The following is a 20,312-nucleotide window of genomic DNA, read 5'->3' on the forward strand; positions in this document are numbered from 1 at the left end:
CTCTGCCCTCTGTCTTCTTAAAAATTATTCTGTTTCCGTTGGAATCCTTAATGAATACAAATTAAACCAAAATCATCTCTCTGCCGTTTCTTCCTTCCTTCTTCTCTTCCAAACCTGAATCATTGATTCAAACTAACTTACAAAAGAAAAATGTTGCACGCCATATCGGAATCGGACATGACAAGCATGGCACCATCGTCGCCACGATCTCCAAAACGCCCCGTCTTGTACTATGTGCAGAGTCCATCACGTGACTCGCACGACGGCGATAAGTCCTCTTCAATGCAAACCACTCCTACCTACGCCAGCCCCATGGAGTCCCCTTCCCACCTCTCTTACGGCCGCCACTCTCTGTCATCGTCCGCCAGCAGGGTTTCCGGGGGTGGTTATGGGTGGAAAGGTAGAAGCAAGAGTAAGGGGTGGCCTCAGTCAAAGTGTGATGATGTTATCGAAGAGGAAGGAGATTATGATCCTTATGGAAATGGGGTTTCAAGGAGGTGGCTCTGTCAGGTTTTGATTTGGGCTTCGGGTTTTGTTTCGGCTTTGTGTGTCTTTTGCTTCATCATTTGGGGTGCCAGCAGGCCTTTCAAACCCCAAATTACTGTTAAGGTATGCACATGTTAGATTTCTCCTGGTAAATAATATATAATTTCTTTTGTTTCGTTATTATCTTTTTTCCTATTTCATCTTAAAGATGACCATTTTTCCTTTCTTTGCAGAGCTTGACTGTACATAATTTTTACTTTGGTGAAGGTTCGGACATGACAGGAGTCCCAACCAAGATGTTGACTGTGAGTTGTTCAGTGAAGATGAATGTGTACAACTCGGCCACCTTTTTCGGCATTCACGTCAGTTCCATTCCTGTCAATCTTATGTATTCAGAGCTGACAGTTGCGACTGGTGAGGTAAGTTTTTCTTGCTATGATCGTCAGCATTGGCTCTGCAAGTTGGAGTTGATTACAGAACAATGATTTTTGCAACGAATAGGTAGAAACTACTTCGTAGCATGGTTATCAATTCCGTTCTAATTGGCCGGATAGCGTTTTATTTTTTTTAATTGAAATGAAATGTTTCAAAGCGTGTTATATATATAAAATTCAAAATATTAACTTAACAAGTATAATTTTAATTTTAATTTTAATTTAAAAATAAATTAACTTGAAATTTCAAATACAATTAAAAAAATAAAAGTCAAAATATAACCCAATGAGTTAACGAGTTCAAAAATAATTTTAACAACTAGTAAAAATATAATTTGACACAAAACAATTCAAGATAATATATTTTTTTAATATAATATTAAGATAACAATATATTGCATCGGCCTAAATCAACTTGGATTAACTTTCTAAATCCACGATCCGGGTCATTAAATCATGATAATCACAAGTAAAGCAAATCAAAACAAATTATGGACCTTAATTCCCAATAAATCTATTTTTGAATGATGGGATTGAGAAAATAAATCAATCTAAAAAAGATAATAAAATGATCTAAGTTTATTTAGGTTAACTCGCGAAACTTGTAATCCGAGTCAATAATTTTGAGTAATTTCATGGAAAACAAACTAAAATAAATAAAAAAAATTGAATTCATAATCAGCTAAATGTTAAAGATGTTGAATAATAAAATTAAAAAAATTAAAAAAAAAATTTGAGTTAACATGCTAAATCCATGATGTAGATTATGAGATTAAAATAACAAAAAAAAAACCATAATAAATTATAAGATTCAATATTTAATAAATGAAGTGTGTTGGAGGATGCAATTTTTTTAAAAAAAAAAAACATTGAATTTTTATTTAAAAAAAAAAAAACACTATTAGACTAGAATGAAACGAACAGAACATTCCAGTTGTTCTATTCCGACCAAAATTTGATAGGATTTCTGGAATGATCTAAAAGTCTGAACGAGATAAAATTTATTATGGTTTAGTTTTTTATTTTAAACTGCTACGAGATATATTGAACATTCCAGAAAAAACAAAACAGTATTGATAACCTTGACTATGCCCCTTTTGATGAGTGATATTAAGTACATTTTTTCCCTTTTAAAAACTGGGCAAGCCTGTAAACACTTGCATCATGTTTATGTTTGCAGTTGAAAAGATACTTTCAACCAAGAAAGAGCCACCGGACTGTGTCAGTGAATCTAAAAGGAACAAAGGTTCCGCTGTATGGCGCAGGGGCGGGCTTAGCAGCATCAGAAGACAATGGGGAAATTCCAATGACTTTAGTTTTTGAAGTCAGGTCAATAGGGAATGTTGTGGGAAAATTGGTGAAGCCGAGGCATAGAAGGCGAGTCGCTTGCTCTTTGGCCATTGATTCTCGTAGCAGCAAAGCCATCAAATTTCAGGAGGATTCGTGCACGTATCATTGAATGGCAAGGTGGTTGATTTATCTTTCCATATGGAAGAAGAATACCATCCACTGCCGAATCAATATGCGGTGGTTCCAGCCCTAGAATAAGTCAATGCTCTGGTGTTTGACGTTTTTGTTTTCTTGTGATGCTATGTCTAAGATGACTTGAGCTATACAGTCAGGCCTTGATATCCTGTGTGCGAAACTGTGAGGTACAGAGGAGAGACAATTACAAATTAAGAAAATCACTTCACGTGTAGATTTGCAGGTTCAAGAAATCATTAGGCACTCCTGAAACAGTACTCTTCACTTACAGAAAGTGGGAGACTCGCCATGATAACTACCGAATGAAGGAACACGACTCTAGGCTTGAAGCATGATCCTATATGGCAATTGAAATTGAAACTACTCATACAGTGCATTCAACATGCAACTTCTCATTGCGTTCTGGAATCTCAAAGAGCCCAGACGGTTTTTCCCTGAATTAAAAAAACACCATTGGAACCACTTTAAAAGCCATATGGGAATGTTCTAATAAATTGTAAGTTTAACTTATTTGCATTCTTGCTCATGCTGGAATCAGATCAAATCATTTGCCATTTTTTGAGTGTGCATGCGCACGCAAGTGTGGTGTGTCGGTTTATGTATGCGTGTGCGAGAGAGTTTGCTTCATAAAATACAATTCAGTTCTGTAGATCAATACAGATATGGCCTACAATTACATCAAGGTCATTAGAAAGGGGCAAAAAAACTTTCCCCAGCAAGAACTGCCTCTATCAAGCAAAGAATGCTCTTACAGATCTTGTTAAAAAATGGTGACAAGATTAAAGGCAAAAAAAAAAAAAAATACAGAATAAAAAGATTGTGAATATCCAAAAATAAATAAACTCTTCCGATGGACTCAAACTATTTAGATGAAGAAGTGCTATCTTGCTTATCAACAGCACAGCCAGTCTCAAGAACTGTGCGGCCAATCCTATAAGGTGGCCAATAGCGGAAGATTGATCTTCCAATTATATTCTTTGCAGGAAGGGGACCCCTAAAAGATTCATAATTCCAGACATCAACAATGTTATTTGAAAAGGGAAAAAAATAAATAAAAAGCTAGGCATACTCTAGCGGTTGTAAGTTCAGGAGCCATTACCATACGTGTGAGTCATAACTGTTATTACGATTGTCACCCATCACAAAAACAGAGTTCTCAGGTACATGCTGCGTTACAAAGCAAAGAAATAAGTGATGGATTATAACAAGGGGAAAATAGTAAATTTCCATGCAAACACGCTGCAAGGCAAGAAGTTCAAAATTTAACTTTGTAATTTCACTATGATGACAGTCAGGAGTTCTTAGTGAAACTGTAACTGTATACATGTTGGCCAACTACCAACCACAAACCTCCTCTTATAACTTGGTTGGGATAAAAGAACATCCAAAAATTAAGAAATGAGATGCCAATGATAGCGTTGATACTTACAATAGGTGTCAACTCATACGAAGGAGGTTCAAGAATAAACTTTTCACTTCTCATAACTCCATTTACTATAAGCTTCCCCTCATGAACCTGCAATCAAACCATGGGCCATGTTTGAATGCAATAATCAAAATATTCCAAGAAAAAATTTGAGACGTGCATTTTGTAAGATAGACATGTTCAATAGGAAAGACATGCATTTTGTAAGATAGACATGTTCAACAAGCATCATTTCCCTATGCTCTCACTGTTTTTTGAACTAGAAGGCACGTTAATCACATTAAATCCAAATGTATTGAGACATGAGGTTCTATAATCCTCCAAAACATCATTATTTGGTGCACATCAGCCCCATCATTGTCATCATAAATAAAACAAATTTGATTTTGCACCCTTCCCCCTCTCAAAATCTCAAAAATAAAATTCCAAAATGAGAGTGAAGTGTCTTATGAATAATAAAAACACAGAACTGATGATAAGATTACTTAGCAAAAGTGCCTTCTTTGGTAGCTGACCTCCACAGTATCACCTTCCTTTGCAACAATTCGTTTTATGAAGACATCATCATCTGTGTATCCAACTTCCTGGAGGACTGGTGGACTTTTGAAGATCACTATATCATTTACACATGGCTTTCTGAAATAGTATGAAACCTGACAATTTCACGTAACATATCTTATGCTTGATACTTCATAAGAAAATTAGTCATTTCAACATTTTCACATCGAGATTCAAGCAAAAACATGAAATTCCCGAACATGGCTCATAGGGCCAGGAAGCACGGACCATTCTTTCCAAAATCAGAGGAACAACCATTAGGCATTCATAAAATTTGATAATTGGCAAATGTTATGCAATTCAGTTCAGTTCTTTGGGTTTTATGGTATGTCTGAACTAATTCAAGTATGGCAAACTTTTTAAATCTGGAAATCTAGAAAGTAGAAAAAAAAAAGGTCTATCTATTTGATCAGTCTATGTTCAGTTCTTCCTATACCATTCGTTTCAAACCTCAGGCATCATATGTCCAGCATCCTTCTCACTTTCCGGAGAAAAATTGTTGTGCCATTCACTAAATGTAACGTGAAGAAAACTCATTCTGATTGTAGATCAAACAAAGGCAAAATAAGTTCCTACATAGTCTTCCAGGATTGACACTAACACACTTTACTCATTCATGCAACATCTTGTATAAACTTTAATAGCTTCCCAAAAAATTTCAGTGCACTCCACAAAAAATTGGAATCTAAAGTCGTTCCCTCGTACTTGCTAATGACCACTAGGCTAAACGCCCAATGGTCAAAATCCCTCATTATTCAGAAAAAAACTTCGTCTTATGAGACATCAAGACAATAAACCTTTGCATCAACTTGCAATCTCCGTGACTGAAATGTGCCTCAGTTCAGCATTAAATTTACTCCCACAAAACCTCATTAACATCATTAAAGGAAAGAAAGAAAAGGAAAGGAAGCCATGTTACCTTCTCTGAAAAAACACGATCGCCAACATCAAATGTTGGATACATGGACAGAGAAGGAATGAATCTTGGCTCTGCTACAAAAGAACGAAATGCAAGGGAAACAGCAACAGCAGCAAACACAGTCTTCGCATCATCAGTAGTGAAATTTAACCACTCTGACAAAATCCCATCTTTTTTCTCCATCTCCCCATCACCATCACCATCACCATCATCCCCACCTCCACCTCCACCTCCCCCACCATCACCACCAGAATCCACTACTGCTTTATTCTCTTCATCAGAATCGTTAACCCCATAACAAATTAATCTCTGAAATTGAACCGAAAGTTTTAATCTTAGTGAGGTTTTAAGTTTCAAGTTGGAGTTTTTGGGGAAAGAGAGGAAATGGGTATGCGTTGATTTTACAAGATAAGGGGTTTCGGAGAAAGATTTTGGGTAGAAGTTAGGGTTTTTGGAGCATTGGAGTGAAAGGGGATTAGGGTTTATGAAGTGGGAGGAAGGCAAAGGGGATAGAATTTGCAGAGATATCATCATCTCTGCTCAAACTTCAGAATTAGGTCCCAGTTTGAAAATCAAAAGTTTCATATTGTAGGGAGTTGGGATTCTCTTAAATATATCACACTGATAAATTCTACTTTAATAGCGGGTCTTGCTATTTTCCTATTGGCTGATGCTTTCTTGTAGTTGCTAACAATACGTTTTTACAAAAATATTTTTGTATTAAAAATATATTTTTGTATTTTTAATATAACATATTAAAAATATATATTTTAAAAAATAAAAATTAATTTAATATTTTTCATGAATATTAAAAAAATAATTTAAACCGAAAAACAAACAAACAAACTAGAAGTCAATAATAATAGTATATATAATAAAAAAAAAAAACACCATAAGTTATCATTTCCAAGGTTAATGTGATTAAAATTTTATCATTAAAATTATTTTTTATTCAATATATTTTTTTAGGATAGGTGAATATTAGATGTAATGATTATCCTTTCTATTATTGTTTTTAAAGTGTTATTTTTAATACCACATTATAATTTATTTATTTATTGAAAAACTAACACAGTTTCAAAAGCATTTAGAGATTGTGTTGTTGTTAATATAATGGGTTGTGATATTTTTAATAACTTAATTCATTTTTAAAAAAAAATATACAAGAGATACATATAATTTATGAGCTAAATATATAAAATAAAGTTCACAAACAAGCATAAATGTATCAATACATAAATCGTAATTTTAGATTTGATTATTGAATTAGACTTAAATTTTTCTAGATGAATTTTACGGGTCTAATTATATATATAGAGATCAACTATTGTAAACAATGTAGGTTTGAAAAACCCTCAAATTAGGTCTAGAGAAATGATGTTTTTGCTATTTTAATTATTTTTCTAGTTAATTTTAATTTTTAATTATTTTTTCTTCTTACCTTTTATTTAAAAGTGTTCAACTTTGCCTTTTCTTCCTTGAGTCATTAAAATGGATTTTCCCATAGAAGTGACTATCTTAGGTTTCTCTATACTCTATTATTAGCAAATGAATCCGAAAATAAGAAAAACAAAGAATAATGTGAAACAACAACTTTCAAGCTTAATTTGGACATGAAATTGATCTCAGTTGAAAGAAAGAAACTATAATTTTGAAAACCCAAAATTTAAAATTAAACTCTAACTAGAAAATTCTTATTCGATGAAATACGAATGTCAAAATGATTGACATAAATAGTATATATAAATGTTTAAATAAGAAGTGAAATTGACCTAGCTAATAAATCTTGAATTAAATAAAATTTGCAAACCTAATTAGGAAATGAATCAATAAACAATAAGGAAAAAAAAAACGGCATGAACAACAACATCCGAGCTTTATTTGGGCCTGTAAACAATCTTAATTGTAAGAGAGAAACTAGAATTTTGTAAAACACGTCTTTATAATTGGTTATTGAAAATTTAAGCAATCAAATTAACTTAGAGTTAATCATGTGTGAATCCTATGATGATTACAGGAAGATAAGCATCGCTAGATAAACTATTAACATTCCACACTCTGAATTAAGGTAATACATATAGGTTTGTTGGAGGATATACAATCAAACTAACTAGAGTAATTCGTGATGGTAATAATACACGTGGTCATATCAGCTAGGAGTAATTTAATTTAAAAAACCCTTGACAATGACAATAATTAAATGATGACATCAAGAATTTCATCACAAGTCATGAGTGATAAAAGAAATACCTTATGATGATATTGATGCGCATGTGCCTTTTAATAAATGCTGGAAGGATGAACATAACTAGATCAACTGGGAGCAATTTTGTTTTACAAAATAAGTTGATGAACCTATTTAGAAGTTGAGAGTGGAAAAGCATAACTATTTTATCAAGGAAAACAAAAGGTGGGAAAAGATAGGGGCACAATCCAACTAGGAGAAACATTATGACTAAAAGATGGTTGGTTACTTTTCAAGAAATGATCAACTAAACAAAATTTCTTATAGTAAACATACAAATGGTTGTTATATAAGGTCCAGGTTGTAATAAGACATGATTTACACAAGCAAACTTGAGTGGGTTGATAGGTCAAGCGATCAAAAGAGACTAGATCCAAAGTAACGAGTCCTACTACAAACAAGAAAGATGGCTTATATTTCCATATAAGTAAAAAAGCATGAATTTCATCTAATCCAAAATGTTAGCATTGTGTAATGTTTTGTAAAATTTGTTTTTATAAAAATCTCATATCGAGTCCAATAAGACTCTAAAACATTTTAACCTAGCAAGGTTTGTTGTAATTTTAAAGCCTAGCAAGGCTCAAACAGATTTTAAATCCAGCAAGACTCATTTATTTTTTGCTTTTGTAGTTTTTCAAAATTTTTCACAAATACTATCTTTTATTTATAAGCTTACAACATAAAACCTTTTTTTTTATAAGACTTTGTTCCATAAAAATTGTAAAGTAGAGGCAACTATAATAACTCAATTTTTACCCCCTTGAATTTTTCAAGAATTTTCAAAAAAAAAAAATGTCTTCAAAATCATTTTTTTCAAAAAAATATTCAAAGAAAAGAATATTTCAAAAATAAAATTCAATTTCAGGTTGAAATAAGAAAAGAATTTAATTTGTATTTGGTTAGGAAATCATGTGGGTATGTAATTTTAATTGGAAAAAAAATGGAATAAGTGGGTTGAAATCAGTCATAATTGAAAATATTAGATGACCAGTGACAAAAAAAAAGTAGCAAGGTTTGGAAGTTTAATTCAATCTATTAAGAGAAACCCGAAGACTTAAATGAAAGTGGAGGATCTAAATGAAAAACTGAAACTTAGGTCATGATTGGAAAAATTGGAAAGCTAATAACCTAAATGAAAGTGGAGGAAACGTGGAAAGTTGCAATTGATTTAATTAGGGATCCAATTGAAGAGAATTTTAAAATTTGGATTCAATTTTGATTGAAATTACATAATTTGAACAGTCAGTGACCATATTGCAACGCATGATAAAACTTAAGGGTCTAATGAAGAATGCTTGAGGGCCAAATTGAAAGGATTTTTTTAAAAAAATAAGGCCCTATTAGAGATTTAATTATAACTATCATGAATCATGGGCTGCAATTGAAAGGAAGCTGTAGTTTAGATACTATTTTGGTCTTTCTAAAATGACACTATTTCACTTAATTAGAAAGAACCCAATTTGAATGTCATAGATGAAGCGTTGTTAAAAAAAACCTAGAATTTTATTTAACTCGTATTTGTCATGATTTTACAATAAACTCCTTGCTTAACATGTATTTTCAACACATTCTAAACATTGATTGATTTGCATTTTGAATAAAGAAATTATAGCTTTTAAAAGTCTTGTTTTTTTTTATATGTTTAGAATGTATTCTCAACACATTCTAAACATATCACATAAAACTCTTGTGTCTTGATGCACGCTTTTCTTTTTAGCTCTTAAGCCATGTTTGTTTCCCGGAATTCATTTTCCGGGAAACCACTTTCCAAACTTTCATGTGTTTGTTTGCCATTAGAAAAGTTGGTCAACGGAAAACACTTTCTGGTCAACGGAAACACTTTTCGGTCAACGGAAAACACTTTCCAGTCAAAGAAAAATTTAGTTTGATTTCTAGGAAAGTGTTTTCCCTTTTGGCTGTGTTTGTTTTCCGGAAAGTGGTTTCCGGGAAACCACTTTCCAAACTTTCCTGTGTTTGTTTGCTATTGGAAAAATTGATCGACAAAAAACACTTTCCAGTCAAAGGAAAATTTGGCTTGATTTTCAGGAAAGTGTTTTCCTGAAAAATTTGGGCGGAAAACACTTTCCGGAAGTTGTGAAAAATTTAGAAATGTCATTATTTGCTGATTATATCAAATTTGATCCTCAAACTTTTGATTGCTATATATAATTTGTTTTGAATATTTATTTTTCAATTTCATCTCTTAAAATTTAATTTTTATATTAATTTTGGTCCTTACTTTTATAATTGCTATTTGCTTTTTTCTTATCATTTTTTTATTGAAATTTTTTATCTATCAAATTTGGTCCTCATTCTTTTGATTTTTACTTATTTTATTTGAAATAATTTATGAAATGTTAATTATTATTATTTTAATTTCTTCACCTTTTATTTTTTTTAATTTTTTAGATTTGATCTCTATTATTTTGATTATTATTTATTTTATTTGAGATAATTTATGAAATTATATTTTTTTTCAATTTCATTCTCATTCAACTTTTTAATTTGTAAGATTTGTTCCTCATTATTTTAATAAACTTCAAAAAATAAAATATTAATAAGTTATTTTCCAGCTCATTTTCCATAACATAACCAAACACTGGAAAATGTTTTCCAACTTATTTTCCATTACACTACCAAACATCGGAAAATACTTTCCCGGAATTTACTTTCCCCGAAATTCACTTTCCAAAAGAAAACTACTTTCCTGCAAACAAACGGGGCCTTAACAAGTTCTTTGTTTGCACTTTTTTCTTTTTGTTTCATTATGATTTTATTTGTTTTGCATATTTTTGTTTTTATTTTATGTCAGGACAAGTTTTTCTAGTTGTTAAGAAAAGCATAGCTTTTTTATTATTAAATGATCAATCACTTTATGAATAATTTATATATTAGCATATAAGATTTTTAAAATAATTTTGCTCATTACTATCGATATTAAATGAGAATGAAATATTTTTTTATTATAGGATTTTTACTTAATTTTTTTAATTTTATTATTTTCATGTTTTTTTTATATATAGATGTGTTTTAGTAAAAATAATCAATTTATAATTTTATATTTAAAAGCACGCTTTCTTGATCATAATAGGTTATTACTTAAAAACCAATGTTTTTTTTTAATAAAAAAAATTTTTCATCAAAATAAAAATAAATGCATAAATAAAAAAATTGGATTTTTAACTCTTTCTATATATATATATATATATATATTTTTTCCCTCTTCAGTTCAAATTTTTATAATTTTTCTGAATAATTTTTTATTGTTGCTTTTTATTCAATGTTGAAAAAAAAAAAACTGTTATTGTAAGAAAAAAAAATACATGAATAAAATAAGATAAATTTTATAAAAAAAAGTTTTCTATATAATTTTATTATTATATTTATTGAAAATATTTATTTTTATTATTATATAATTAAATAAAAAATAGAATTCAAAAAGTTCTCACTATGCTCGCCGCGTCTACAATAAATTAGGATTCCTCTTTGATGATGAAACGAGAGAAGCAAAACTCAAATTTGGCCTCTTGGACAGGTGCAAACCAAATGTACTCTTGATCCCATGGCCTTCATCATGCTCTTGCCTGTCTTAATGTAATTAAGAACAATTACAGCATCTTTAATGAAATTCAGCATCTATTTTTAGCAGTGAAATCTTTCGAAATGACTAAAAACTGGCATTTACCGTCAAGGCGAAGGACTTTTTCAACACAGCAGGCAGGAAAAAGTGGAGGTCCAGACAGTATATGCTTTCCCTTTTTTTTTTTTTTTTTTCTTTTAACCTTTGCTTAGGCACTTCAGATCCATTAACGTGATTCACCTCCAAACAGCAAGCTGCCTGCACCTTCCAACCACCATAAAAGAAGTCTCTGGCAAACAAGCTTCTTGTTGCAAATGAGAGGATATTCAACCACACAGGACAGCTTCTATATTTTTTCCCCTTCTTTTTGTTAAAGTTTAGAAATTCAACAAAGCGAGAGCATATTTAGGAAGTATCTCCACTTCTCAAATTTTGTAATAGATCCAAGTATCCCAAGCATTCAGGACCAATATACCTGCAATGAATACAGATATCAATTAATTTTAGAATGAGAATCGCAGTGGATGTTTTCATTATTTGCTATTTGTTTAAAAAGGCATCTTACAATAACCATTCCACAAAACTAAATCATGAAAAGAAAGATTTAGAGGAAGTGTCCTTGAGTTGCGCCTCAAGTGATTTTCTCTGCATGTAAGAATGATATGGCTGAAAACCCATCAAGATAGTATTTATATAACGGTGATGGTGGAGGTTACAGGGAATACACCATGATCTACCTCATCACTCCTTGTGTTCCAATGATCTAGAAAGAACGCAAACTGCAATTCATCCTACTCAACCTTTCTGTAACAAGGTCTAATGATCCAGGATACTTGAGTAAAAACTGATGTTAAGCAAGTTCTCACAGGATCTAATACAAGTTTCCAGAAGTGGAATAATTGAAGGAAATCCAATGTAGAAACTAGAATTTACACCAGAACAATACAATTATGAAGATTTTATGCTCCACCTTACATCACTGAGGCAGTAACAAACCTATACCTTGCTCTGATACTGCTTAGAATCTTTCAGAAGCCAGAACCTCATCTATAGACTTAAGTAGGCCATTATCTTCAGGAAATATCAAAACTGTATAGAAGCCCAAACTTTGAGCATAAAGCTCTTATTGTGGGGAAGGAAATAATGTTTCAGGTGAAGGGATGGAAAGGCTATATAAGGAGTGAAGCTCCAAGACATTAATTTGTGTGATTCTTGTGCAAGTCATGGGTGTTCTGGTCTTAATGAGAGCTGGAAGACACAGATAAACTTGTAGGTGCCCCTATTGTTTGTATAATTCCAGGCAGAAAATGACTAATGAATGTGATTATCTTCTCACCATGAAGAGGTGGGTCATAATAATATAGGAGGCAAAGAAAAAATAGTTTATCTTTTAAAGTTAAATGAGTGGCTGCTTAATGAGTGTGAAAATAAACAAGGGAACAATAGAGAAGAAATACCCGTGTCGAAACAGAAAATCCATGATAACAAGAGAGCAATTAGGCTTGAAAAAATGGGTCCTCCGTATTACATTTGCAACATTTTCCACGGGGATCAACTTGAAACTCTCCACTTCCCCATCTGTCACAGTTTGATACGCTAACGATGGTAAAGATATCATGAAATGTCAAAAACACAATCCTCAAATTTCTAGGCATATTTAAAAGGCTTCAAGAATTGACATATAATTACAGCTGAAACCCCGAGCTTTCACAGTTTTACCTTGATTCTTAGGAATGAAATCACCAGGGAGTTCTAAATCATAACAAAATAGAACATCCCTCTTGTATCTATACCCGTCAACATCCACATAAGAAACAGCACCAACTGACATGGCTCTGTAAAGAAGCAATATAGACCTATCATGAGAACGGGAGTGGTAGCAACCAAAACAACTTGATCAAAGGATCTGTTCCTGCTGCACCAAGATTCAACTTCCCAGACAATACAAGGCAGGCTGAACAAAATTCAGCAGAAGAAGAGAACTTACTGATTAGAAAGGGATAGAGGAATCCCTGCTTCCTCTTCACATTCCTTTATAAGATTTGCAGCACAAGACATCCCATGAGGCTGTCATTACCATAATGTAAGAGTTGGTTCAGAAATGAACTAACATAATGTTAGTGCTTATTTTTGCTAGTTGCCGCTACTAAAGGAAATGGATTGCAAATATTGTAATCATCCGGGATTTAACATTGACATTTCACACTCCAAGTTCAGTTCAGAGTTCACCTACCACTTGGTCGTCATAGTATTCAGAGCATTCAAACGTTAAAAATAAATAAATAAATAATGGAATCTTCCCTTCGTCTTAATCTGACAATGCAAACCAGATACCAATTTCATTGAATGGCATACAAGTAAGAATGTGGATTACAAAAGTAACTGATGAATATAATAAATAGTTACAAACCAGTCCACCAGCAACAAGATGATCAAGCATCCCAGGAAAAGTTTGTTTCATTGGACTTCTCTTTCCTATCCATAAGAACTTCTCCCCATCGCTTTTCACAAAACCATTCATATGAACTCCATATGCCTATTCTCATAGAGTTGAAAAGTGAAAAAAAATTAATTAATTCTAACAAAAAGAAAAAAGAATGAAGCAAAGAAATAAGAAGCACAGACCTTAATTCCAAAATAAGGAGCAGCAGCACGTTCAATGGAAAAATAGGGGGGCGATCCGAACGAAGGTGTGACAGGGTACAACTGATTGAAAATCAACGAGTAAACAGCCAATACCGCAAGAAAAAAAAAAGCTCCACACGGTTGATGATCTTTGTACCTCATTTCGTATTCCTGGAATCAGTTCCTTTTCTTCTTCTGCCAAGCATTTGATTACTTTTCCAACAACTCTGGTTCTTTCCTCTGGCGTGCTTAGTGTTTTATTTAAAGTCACATTGGTGCCAAAACGAGAATCACTTGGCACAAAAACAAACACGTCCTTAAACCTCCTCAAATAATTATAAAAAAAACTGTCATAAATCAAAATTAATTCATCAATTTGAATTTCCCATTTTCTTAAAATGCAAAAAAAAAAAAAAAACTAAAAAGAGGGAGGGAGAGAGAGATTACGTTACCCGTTATGTATGTAACCAACTATTTGATCCTCTATCACCAATGGAATAAATTCAGATCTTATCTCCTGCAAATATTAAAAATTATACAGTAAGAAATATTGTTAATTGACCAAAACACAAAGGAAAAGAGAGCTCGCTCTATACGGAGGAGCCGCGATTGCAGTATTTGATCTTTTCGAAGAAGCCAGAGAGATCTGAAGAATCATTTGGGGCATAGTCAGGTGGAGAGGCTTGAACGACGTCGTCCCAAGTGAAGCTGGTAAGTGATGATACAGAGCGACAAGTAAAAGCAGAACAACTGCTTCCTCCTCCTCCTCCTCTTGTTGTGATTGGTTTATAGAGAAAAGGTAACGAGAATCCGATATTGTTAGGGAGGGCGAGAGGAGTCATGACCATCATCACCGGAATTAGGTGGGGGCTGTGGACTCTGCCATACGTGCCAGAACAGAGTTGGGTGTTCAAACGTGTATCTAAAAGATAAGGTGACGTGTTAGGGAGATCATGAACATTCACCACCCCTGCACGAGTTTGTTTTTGGTCTTATATCCGTCAAACCATGATTGTACACCACGATATCATTCATATCCCTTACTAGTGGAAAGATAACGAGCTAAGAAATCATCCAATGCTTGTTATTTAACTGTTATATATACATATATCAGTATATTCATCCATGTTCTACAATGGATTAATATTATTTTTTTTTAAGAAATCATCCAATGGTTGTTATTTAACTGTTATATATACATATATCAGTATATTCATCCATGTTCTACAATGGATTAATATTAATTTTTTTTTAAAAAATTAAAAATACAGAGAATGTTTTAATAATATTATTACTTTTAATTAAGTTAATTAATTTTTAAATATCCACTCAACTTTTTATTAGACCTAAGTAACGTGAGTTTAGTAATCATGTTAGATCCAAGCGCGACCATACCATGATTGCTAGACCCAAGACGCTTAGATCTTAAATGGTTGTCAAACTCAAGTCGCTTGAAATCATAAAAAAAAAAAAAAAAACTTTGGCAACAACCCTCTCAATAAGAACTCCTTCTATAAAGCAAGCAATTGAGTAGACATGCAAATAAAATCACAAGTAAATATGTTGCTATAACAAAAAAAATATTTATTGTATGGGTCAATGAGCTAAAGTCAGAATTCAAGTAGGTTGGGTCTTATTTTTGTCTTTTCCAAAACTAAAGATATATATTAACCATTTAACAATTTGTAAAAGGTTAAAAAAACTTTGGGCAACAAGTCTTATTTTTATTAACTTTAATGGTAGAATAGTATTTTTATCATGCAAATAAACATTATACCCCCGCTTAGACATTTAATGACCAATGAGCCTATGAAAAATACTGAAATATCCTCACAATCAGGGCTTCAATTTTTTTCAATCAAATGGCAAAATGATAATTTAACTTTATGTGAAAAGACAACATTAACCCCATACCAAGCCTTCAAAGCTTGGAAAATCCACTGTGCAAATCTATAGTGGACTGTGTCTTGGTTCACAGTACACTTGCACAAGGTTGTCAGACCCAAGCCACTTGAGTCTGACAAACCATGTCATATATAAGGTGTGTCAAACCCGCGTTTGGTTCTGGCAATCATGTCTGCCCAATCGCATGGTCCTGACAACCATGCCAGACCCAAGTAGCTTAGGCTTAGCATGACTGTCACATCCAAGGCGCTTAGGCCTGACGTGGTTGCCAAACCCAAAAAGCTTAGGTCTTGAATGGTTGTCAGATCCAAGTCGTTTGAAATCATTAAAAAAAACAAGGAAAGCCTTGACAACAGCCCCTCAACAAGAACTCCTCATACAAAGCATTGGGTAGGCATGCAAATAAAATCACATGTAAATATGTTGTTATAACAAAAGAAATACTTGTTGTGTGTGTCAATGAGCTAAATCCAAAACTCATGTAACTTGGGTCTGGCATGGTTGCCAAACTCATGATGCTTGGGGATATGATGTGGTTAGTGGTTACCATACCCAAGTACCTTATCATGCCAAACTCAAGGCATTAAAGTGGCAAAGAAGAAGCAATGAATAAGAAGAAAGGGAAAGCTAAAGAAACATTCATCCGCTCGTGAAAAGATGAGAAATTGAAAATGAAATTACTATTACAATCCACAGTAAAACGTGTCTTGATCTACAATAAATTCCCTACACTATTTAGCTTTGTTATAATTAAATGCATATTAAACCTGGATAATGATAATTTTTATTTACCAACACATCCTTTTTGAAAAAGTTGTGATAACATGTATTTAATTAAATCTATTTTATATATTACATTACATTACATTACATAAACTATATGTACCAACATAATTTAACATAAGCAAAATACAAAGACAATCAATTGTATATCTTTCTTTCACTTTTATGAGCACAATACTAAGACAATACACGGTATGTTCATATCCAAAATCATTTTCTTATACTAGCATGTTGGCATTAGATCCTTCTTCTGTGAAAATATACATCATCAAAGACTGACCAAACCTTGGCCAACAACTAGGGGTTTAGATAGATAAGTTTTAATGTTTTCAAAAGAAATTTGTTACTTCTCTTTTGCACTGAAACTCACATAATTGTTTTCTTTCAACAGTTTAATATTAAGTCTTATCTGTCCAATATTATTTGATATAAATCTCATAAAATTAATATTGTCAATAAGGCTTTATATTTCTTTTTTTGTTATGAGGAGGGTTTGCTTTCATTGTTCTTGTGCTTTATTTTTATCATCTTTATGCCACATTGATGCACTATAAACCCTAGAATATTTCATACTTACACTCCAAAATCACTTTTATAGGATTCCTTTTTAAATAACGCATCCTTATTTGTTCAAAGGCCACACACATTTCATCTAGGTGGGTGAATTTTGATCTTAATTTTACCATAATATAATCAATATAAATTTGATGTGAATCTCGTAATTATATGGTCACACAACCCATAACAAATTCTAAAAAGCTGAAACAGGTTTGATAGAAGTGTGACATAATAGAAATATGTTCCAAGGCACCAACATTATTGGAATAAGAAACCATACCCTACAAATACTAATTCGTGAATGATAATTATAAGAAAGACACCATAAAGCCATTTAATTTTTAAATAGTCAATTTAGTTTGTTAGAGAACTAAAGAATGCAAGAATCTCTCTCACACAAGCTGAATAAAATTGGTAGCAATAGTATTATCAAGTCTTTTTATTTTGTGTTTACAAAAAATATTTATACTCTCGAAAGTAAAACTCTAACCCTAATGAGTCACACATGCACCCAATTTAAATAAAATCTAAACTAATTAAAATAAGGTTTAAAAATAAAATAATAGTCTAGAATAATTTTTCACCTTTTGCTGCATATCATAGTGAAAAATACGTAAGATAAATCATTATTGAAAAATCTTTGCTGAACAAAACTCATCAGCATTGTAAAATAAGAATTAATTTTTGACCAATTAATTCTTCTTGTTTGATATGGAATTCTTATAAAATAAATAAGTCAAAGGCTGCCATATAAGTTTTCAAATAGCATTAAGGACTCCTTGTAGTGAATCGAATTCATAACTCTTAAGAAAAACAATTTTTTTTTTCTGTTTTCGCACTTTGTGGACAAATTCTAAGCCTAACTTTAAACATGTCATTCTCTCTCGCTCGGATGAATTAACGGACCTACCATATATAGTTGGAAAGGTAAAGATGTTTAGTTTCCAACCCAATTAGAATCGTATCCAACCCCTTCTTATAGATTCAAATATGACCTCAAAAGTAGACAAGGGTCCAGATTAATAAATTTAAACCTTTTTAACCCAAGTCTCTTAACTTAGCCCATTAAACTCTCTTGGGTACACTTTGTTTTAGACCTTAGAATAGACCCAATGGACACCCCTAATGGATTCTTTGATGTCGTAGCCAGGACAACATCATCCACTCTCTCATCTAAAAAATTCAACCTCGAATCATCACCTACGTCAAACAAAGAAAGATAAAAAACTTTGACTATAGCACTAACATTATATTCGCCTTATAGATCCACTTTGTAGGAATTGACTTCTTCAAGGAATCTAAATGAACCATCTTCTTTAAACATCAATTTTGATTTTTTATATCTAAGAAACTTCCTTTTGTGCATATACACCCAAAACCAGTCTTTTAGTTCAAAGACAACCTTTTTCATCTTTTCTTTGCCTGGAATGCATACTTTTCATTCCTTTTCCAAACATTTTATCGTACCTTCGTAAAAATGTGCTCATCACCTATGCTTTTCTATTGCCATCAAATCTAACCCTTTCATCAATAAGTAAAGAAATAAAATCTAGTAGAGTTAAACCATAAACTATTTTAAATGGTGAATATTTTTTCCAATTTAATAGATTAATGCATAACGATTTCTCTTGTAACATATTAAACAAAAATCACAAATGCTCAATATGTTCACCTAGATTCTTACTATGAATATCATCAAAGTAATCAACAATAAAGCTATCTATGAATGCAAACAATATATGATTTATCAATCTCACTAGATTACAATGTGTAATAGTAAGACTAAACATCATGACTAATCATTCAAACAATCCATATTTCATCTTAAAGTTATTTTTTCTTTCATCCCCTTCTTTCATTTTAATTTGATGATAACCAATTTTCAAATCAATCTTACTAAACACACAAGATCCATGCAATTGTTAGTTTAATATACCCTATAGCCAATTAGTTGGTTACACGTGACATTATTATATTCATGTAAATTCATATTTATTATTAATAAAGTCTTAATTTATCTTTAATATTCATATAATATTAAATTAATGAATCTAATATTTAATTTATAAATTTAGAGTAAAGATAAGCTCATAAGATAAAAATACTTTGCAAAGAAAATTATAAAGTTGTTATAATTATGAGATTCTTATTGCAGCAAAGCATTTTTCCTAAGATGTTCTTGGTTGATGCTTTCTTAAATACTGGATATTTATTAGAGCCATGGAGACATAATACATATTATATCTTTCTTTTATGAAATGAAGCAATTGTTCTTATAAACTGAGGTATAAGAGATACCTTAAACTAATTTATAGATGTTTGTCATAAGATATGTACACTGAACTGACCTGCATGAGAATTCCATATGGAGAGATCACCTATATATATGGAAAGGCTCATGTGATGGTTGTGTAAGTTATCCTTAGACTTGAGATCATTACGTTAACTTATATAGAGAATGTTATGCTTTGATCTTGTTACATGTTACCTTAATCAAGGTAACAAAGAGTCAAACATTGAGTATAACATGAACTATATAAAGGTACATGAGTAATCAAGAAATGATTCATTACCTTAGGTGATCTAGGAAAAATGTTTCATCTGTTCTCAAATATTATTGACTGGGAAATCTTTGGCCAAGGTGAAATGAGATTTGAAATGTGAAACTCTAAAAATTTATAATTTAAATATGCAAATATGTAAACTCTCATGTAAACGTAAGACTAAAAGTGGTATGATATCAATGAGTGATGAAAATCAAGATAAGAAATAATAGATAAATAATGATACATAATAGAGGGGATGACCTCCATAAAATAAATTTTGGTTTAGAATTTATAAGGACAGAGAAATTGGTAATGCGTTTTGATGGATAAAATAATGAGGAAAATGATAAAGTGTTTCTAAGGAAAAAGTTAGGTAATAAAGAATAAATTATAATATAGGAAAATGCAATAAAAAGGGTAGGACTGAAGGTGCAAGTATCAATTTAAAAAAAATACGTTACTTTGAAACAGTAATAAGCCCAGTAAATAAATAAAGGTGGAAATTTTAAAATGAATATATTCCAAAATAATAAAATAAACTTAAAGGTTTAGAAGGATAATTGATATGATTTTAAATGAAGATTGAATAAGAAAATCTAGATTGTTGATGAAAAGTCATGAAATGACCAATTTTACATTAGAAAGCATGATCGGATTGTGATGAAATATTGTATGAAGTCTATTAATATATTTTCCTACCTTCTTTAAAGATCTCATCCCAATCGAAGTTCGGTAAAGACTAGCGATTTAAGCAGAAACAAA

The 20,312-nt window shown here is 31.8% G+C and overlaps 3 protein-coding genes across 7 annotated transcripts; 1 reads left to right on the plus strand and 2 right to left on the minus strand.

The window, feature by feature from the left end:
* Nucleotides 1-2,579, plus strand: LOC133688456 (uncharacterized). The gene is made up of 3 exons (XM_062107947.1): nt 1-609; nt 720-905; nt 2,101-2,579. The coding sequence occupies exons 1-3, from the start codon at nt 151-153 to the stop codon at nt 2,377-2,379; spliced, it is 924 nt and encodes a 307-aa protein (XP_061963931.1). The 5' UTR covers nt 1-150; the 3' UTR covers nt 2,380-2,579.
* A 444-nt stretch (nt 2,580-3,023) lies between these two features.
* Nucleotides 3,024-5,966, minus strand: LOC133688455 (chloroplast processing peptidase-like). 2 transcript variants are annotated; one of them, XM_062107945.1, is made up of 5 exons: nt 5,309-5,955; nt 4,347-4,484; nt 3,835-3,921; nt 3,505-3,572; nt 3,024-3,399 (listed from the first exon to the last, which is right to left on the minus strand). In XM_062107945.1, the coding sequence occupies exons 1-5, from the start codon at nt 5,840-5,842 to the stop codon at nt 3,267-3,269; spliced, it is 960 nt and encodes a 319-aa protein (XP_061963929.1). In that variant the 5' UTR covers nt 5,843-5,955; the 3' UTR covers nt 3,024-3,266. The 2 variants fall into 2 exon arrangements, with proteins under 2 accessions (XP_061963929.1, XP_061963930.1); XM_062107946.1 differs by lacking the exon at nt 4,347-4,484 and having other exon boundaries at nt 5,309-5,966.
* A 5,121-nt stretch (nt 5,967-11,087) lies between these two features.
* Nucleotides 11,088-14,788, minus strand: LOC133690002 (nudix hydrolase 20, chloroplastic-like). 4 transcript variants are annotated; one of them, XR_009841376.1, is made up of 10 exons: nt 14,355-14,788; nt 14,211-14,275; nt 13,916-14,105; nt 13,759-13,839; nt 13,544-13,669; nt 13,121-13,200; nt 12,853-12,968; nt 12,591-12,729; nt 11,239-11,608; nt 11,088-11,137 (listed from the first exon to the last, which is right to left on the minus strand). XR_009841376.1 is itself a non-coding variant. In XM_062110134.1 (9 exons), the coding sequence occupies exons 1-9, from the start codon at nt 14,607-14,609 to the stop codon at nt 11,539-11,541; spliced, it is 1,122 nt and encodes a 373-aa protein (XP_061966118.1). In that variant the 5' UTR covers nt 14,610-14,788; the 3' UTR covers nt 11,088-11,538. The 4 variants fall into 4 exon arrangements, 3 of the variants coding, with proteins under 3 accessions (XP_061966118.1, XP_061966119.1, XP_061966120.1); XM_062110134.1 differs by having other exon boundaries at nt 11,088-11,608; XM_062110135.1 differs by having other exon boundaries at nt 11,088-11,608; nt 12,591-12,711; nt 14,355-14,784.
* Nucleotides 14,789-20,312: the final 5,524 nt, after the last annotated feature.

This window comes from Populus nigra, chromosome 3 (genome assembly GCF_951802175.1).
Source record: "Populus nigra chromosome 3, ddPopNigr1.1, whole genome shotgun sequence".
Lineage (NCBI taxonomy): Eukaryota > Viridiplantae > Streptophyta > Magnoliopsida > Malpighiales > Salicaceae > Populus > Populus nigra.

Bases quoted from the DNA above. Each gene is read 5' to 3' on its own strand.
- LOC133688456 (XM_062107947.1), top strand. From the start codon at position 151: ATGTTGCACGCCATATCGGAATCGGACATGACAAGCATGGCACCATCG. The intron at 610-719 runs GTATGCACATGT...CTTTCTTTGCAG, and splicing joins AACCCCAAATTACTGTTAAG to AGCTTGACTGTACATAATTT. The intron at 906-2,100 runs GTAAGTTTTTCT...TTATGTTTGCAG, and splicing joins TGACAGTTGCGACTGGTGAG to TTGAAAAGATACTTTCAACC.
- LOC133688455 (XM_062107945.1), bottom strand. From the start codon at position 5,842: ATGATGATATCTCTGCAAATTCTATCCCCTTTGCCTTCCTCCCACTTC. The intron at 3,922-4,346 runs GTCAGCTACCAA...GTTTGATTGCAG, and splicing joins AGGAAGGTGATACTGTGGAG to GTTCATGAGGGGAAGCTTAT. The intron at 3,573-3,834 runs GTAAGTATCAAC...TTTGTAACGCAG, and splicing joins CGTATGAGTTGACACCTATT to CATGTACCTGAGAACTCTGT.
- LOC133690002 (XM_062110134.1), bottom strand. From the start codon at position 14,609: ATGATGGTCATGACTCCTCTCGCCCTCCCTAACAATATCGGATTCTCG. The intron at 14,276-14,354 runs GTATAGAGCGAG...TAATATTTGCAG, and splicing joins ACTGCAATCGCGGCTCCTCC to GAGATAAGATCTGAATTTAT. The intron at 13,670-13,758 runs GTCTGTGCTTCT...CTATGAGAATAG, and splicing joins CTCCTTATTTTGGAATTAAG to GCATATGGAGTTCATATGAA.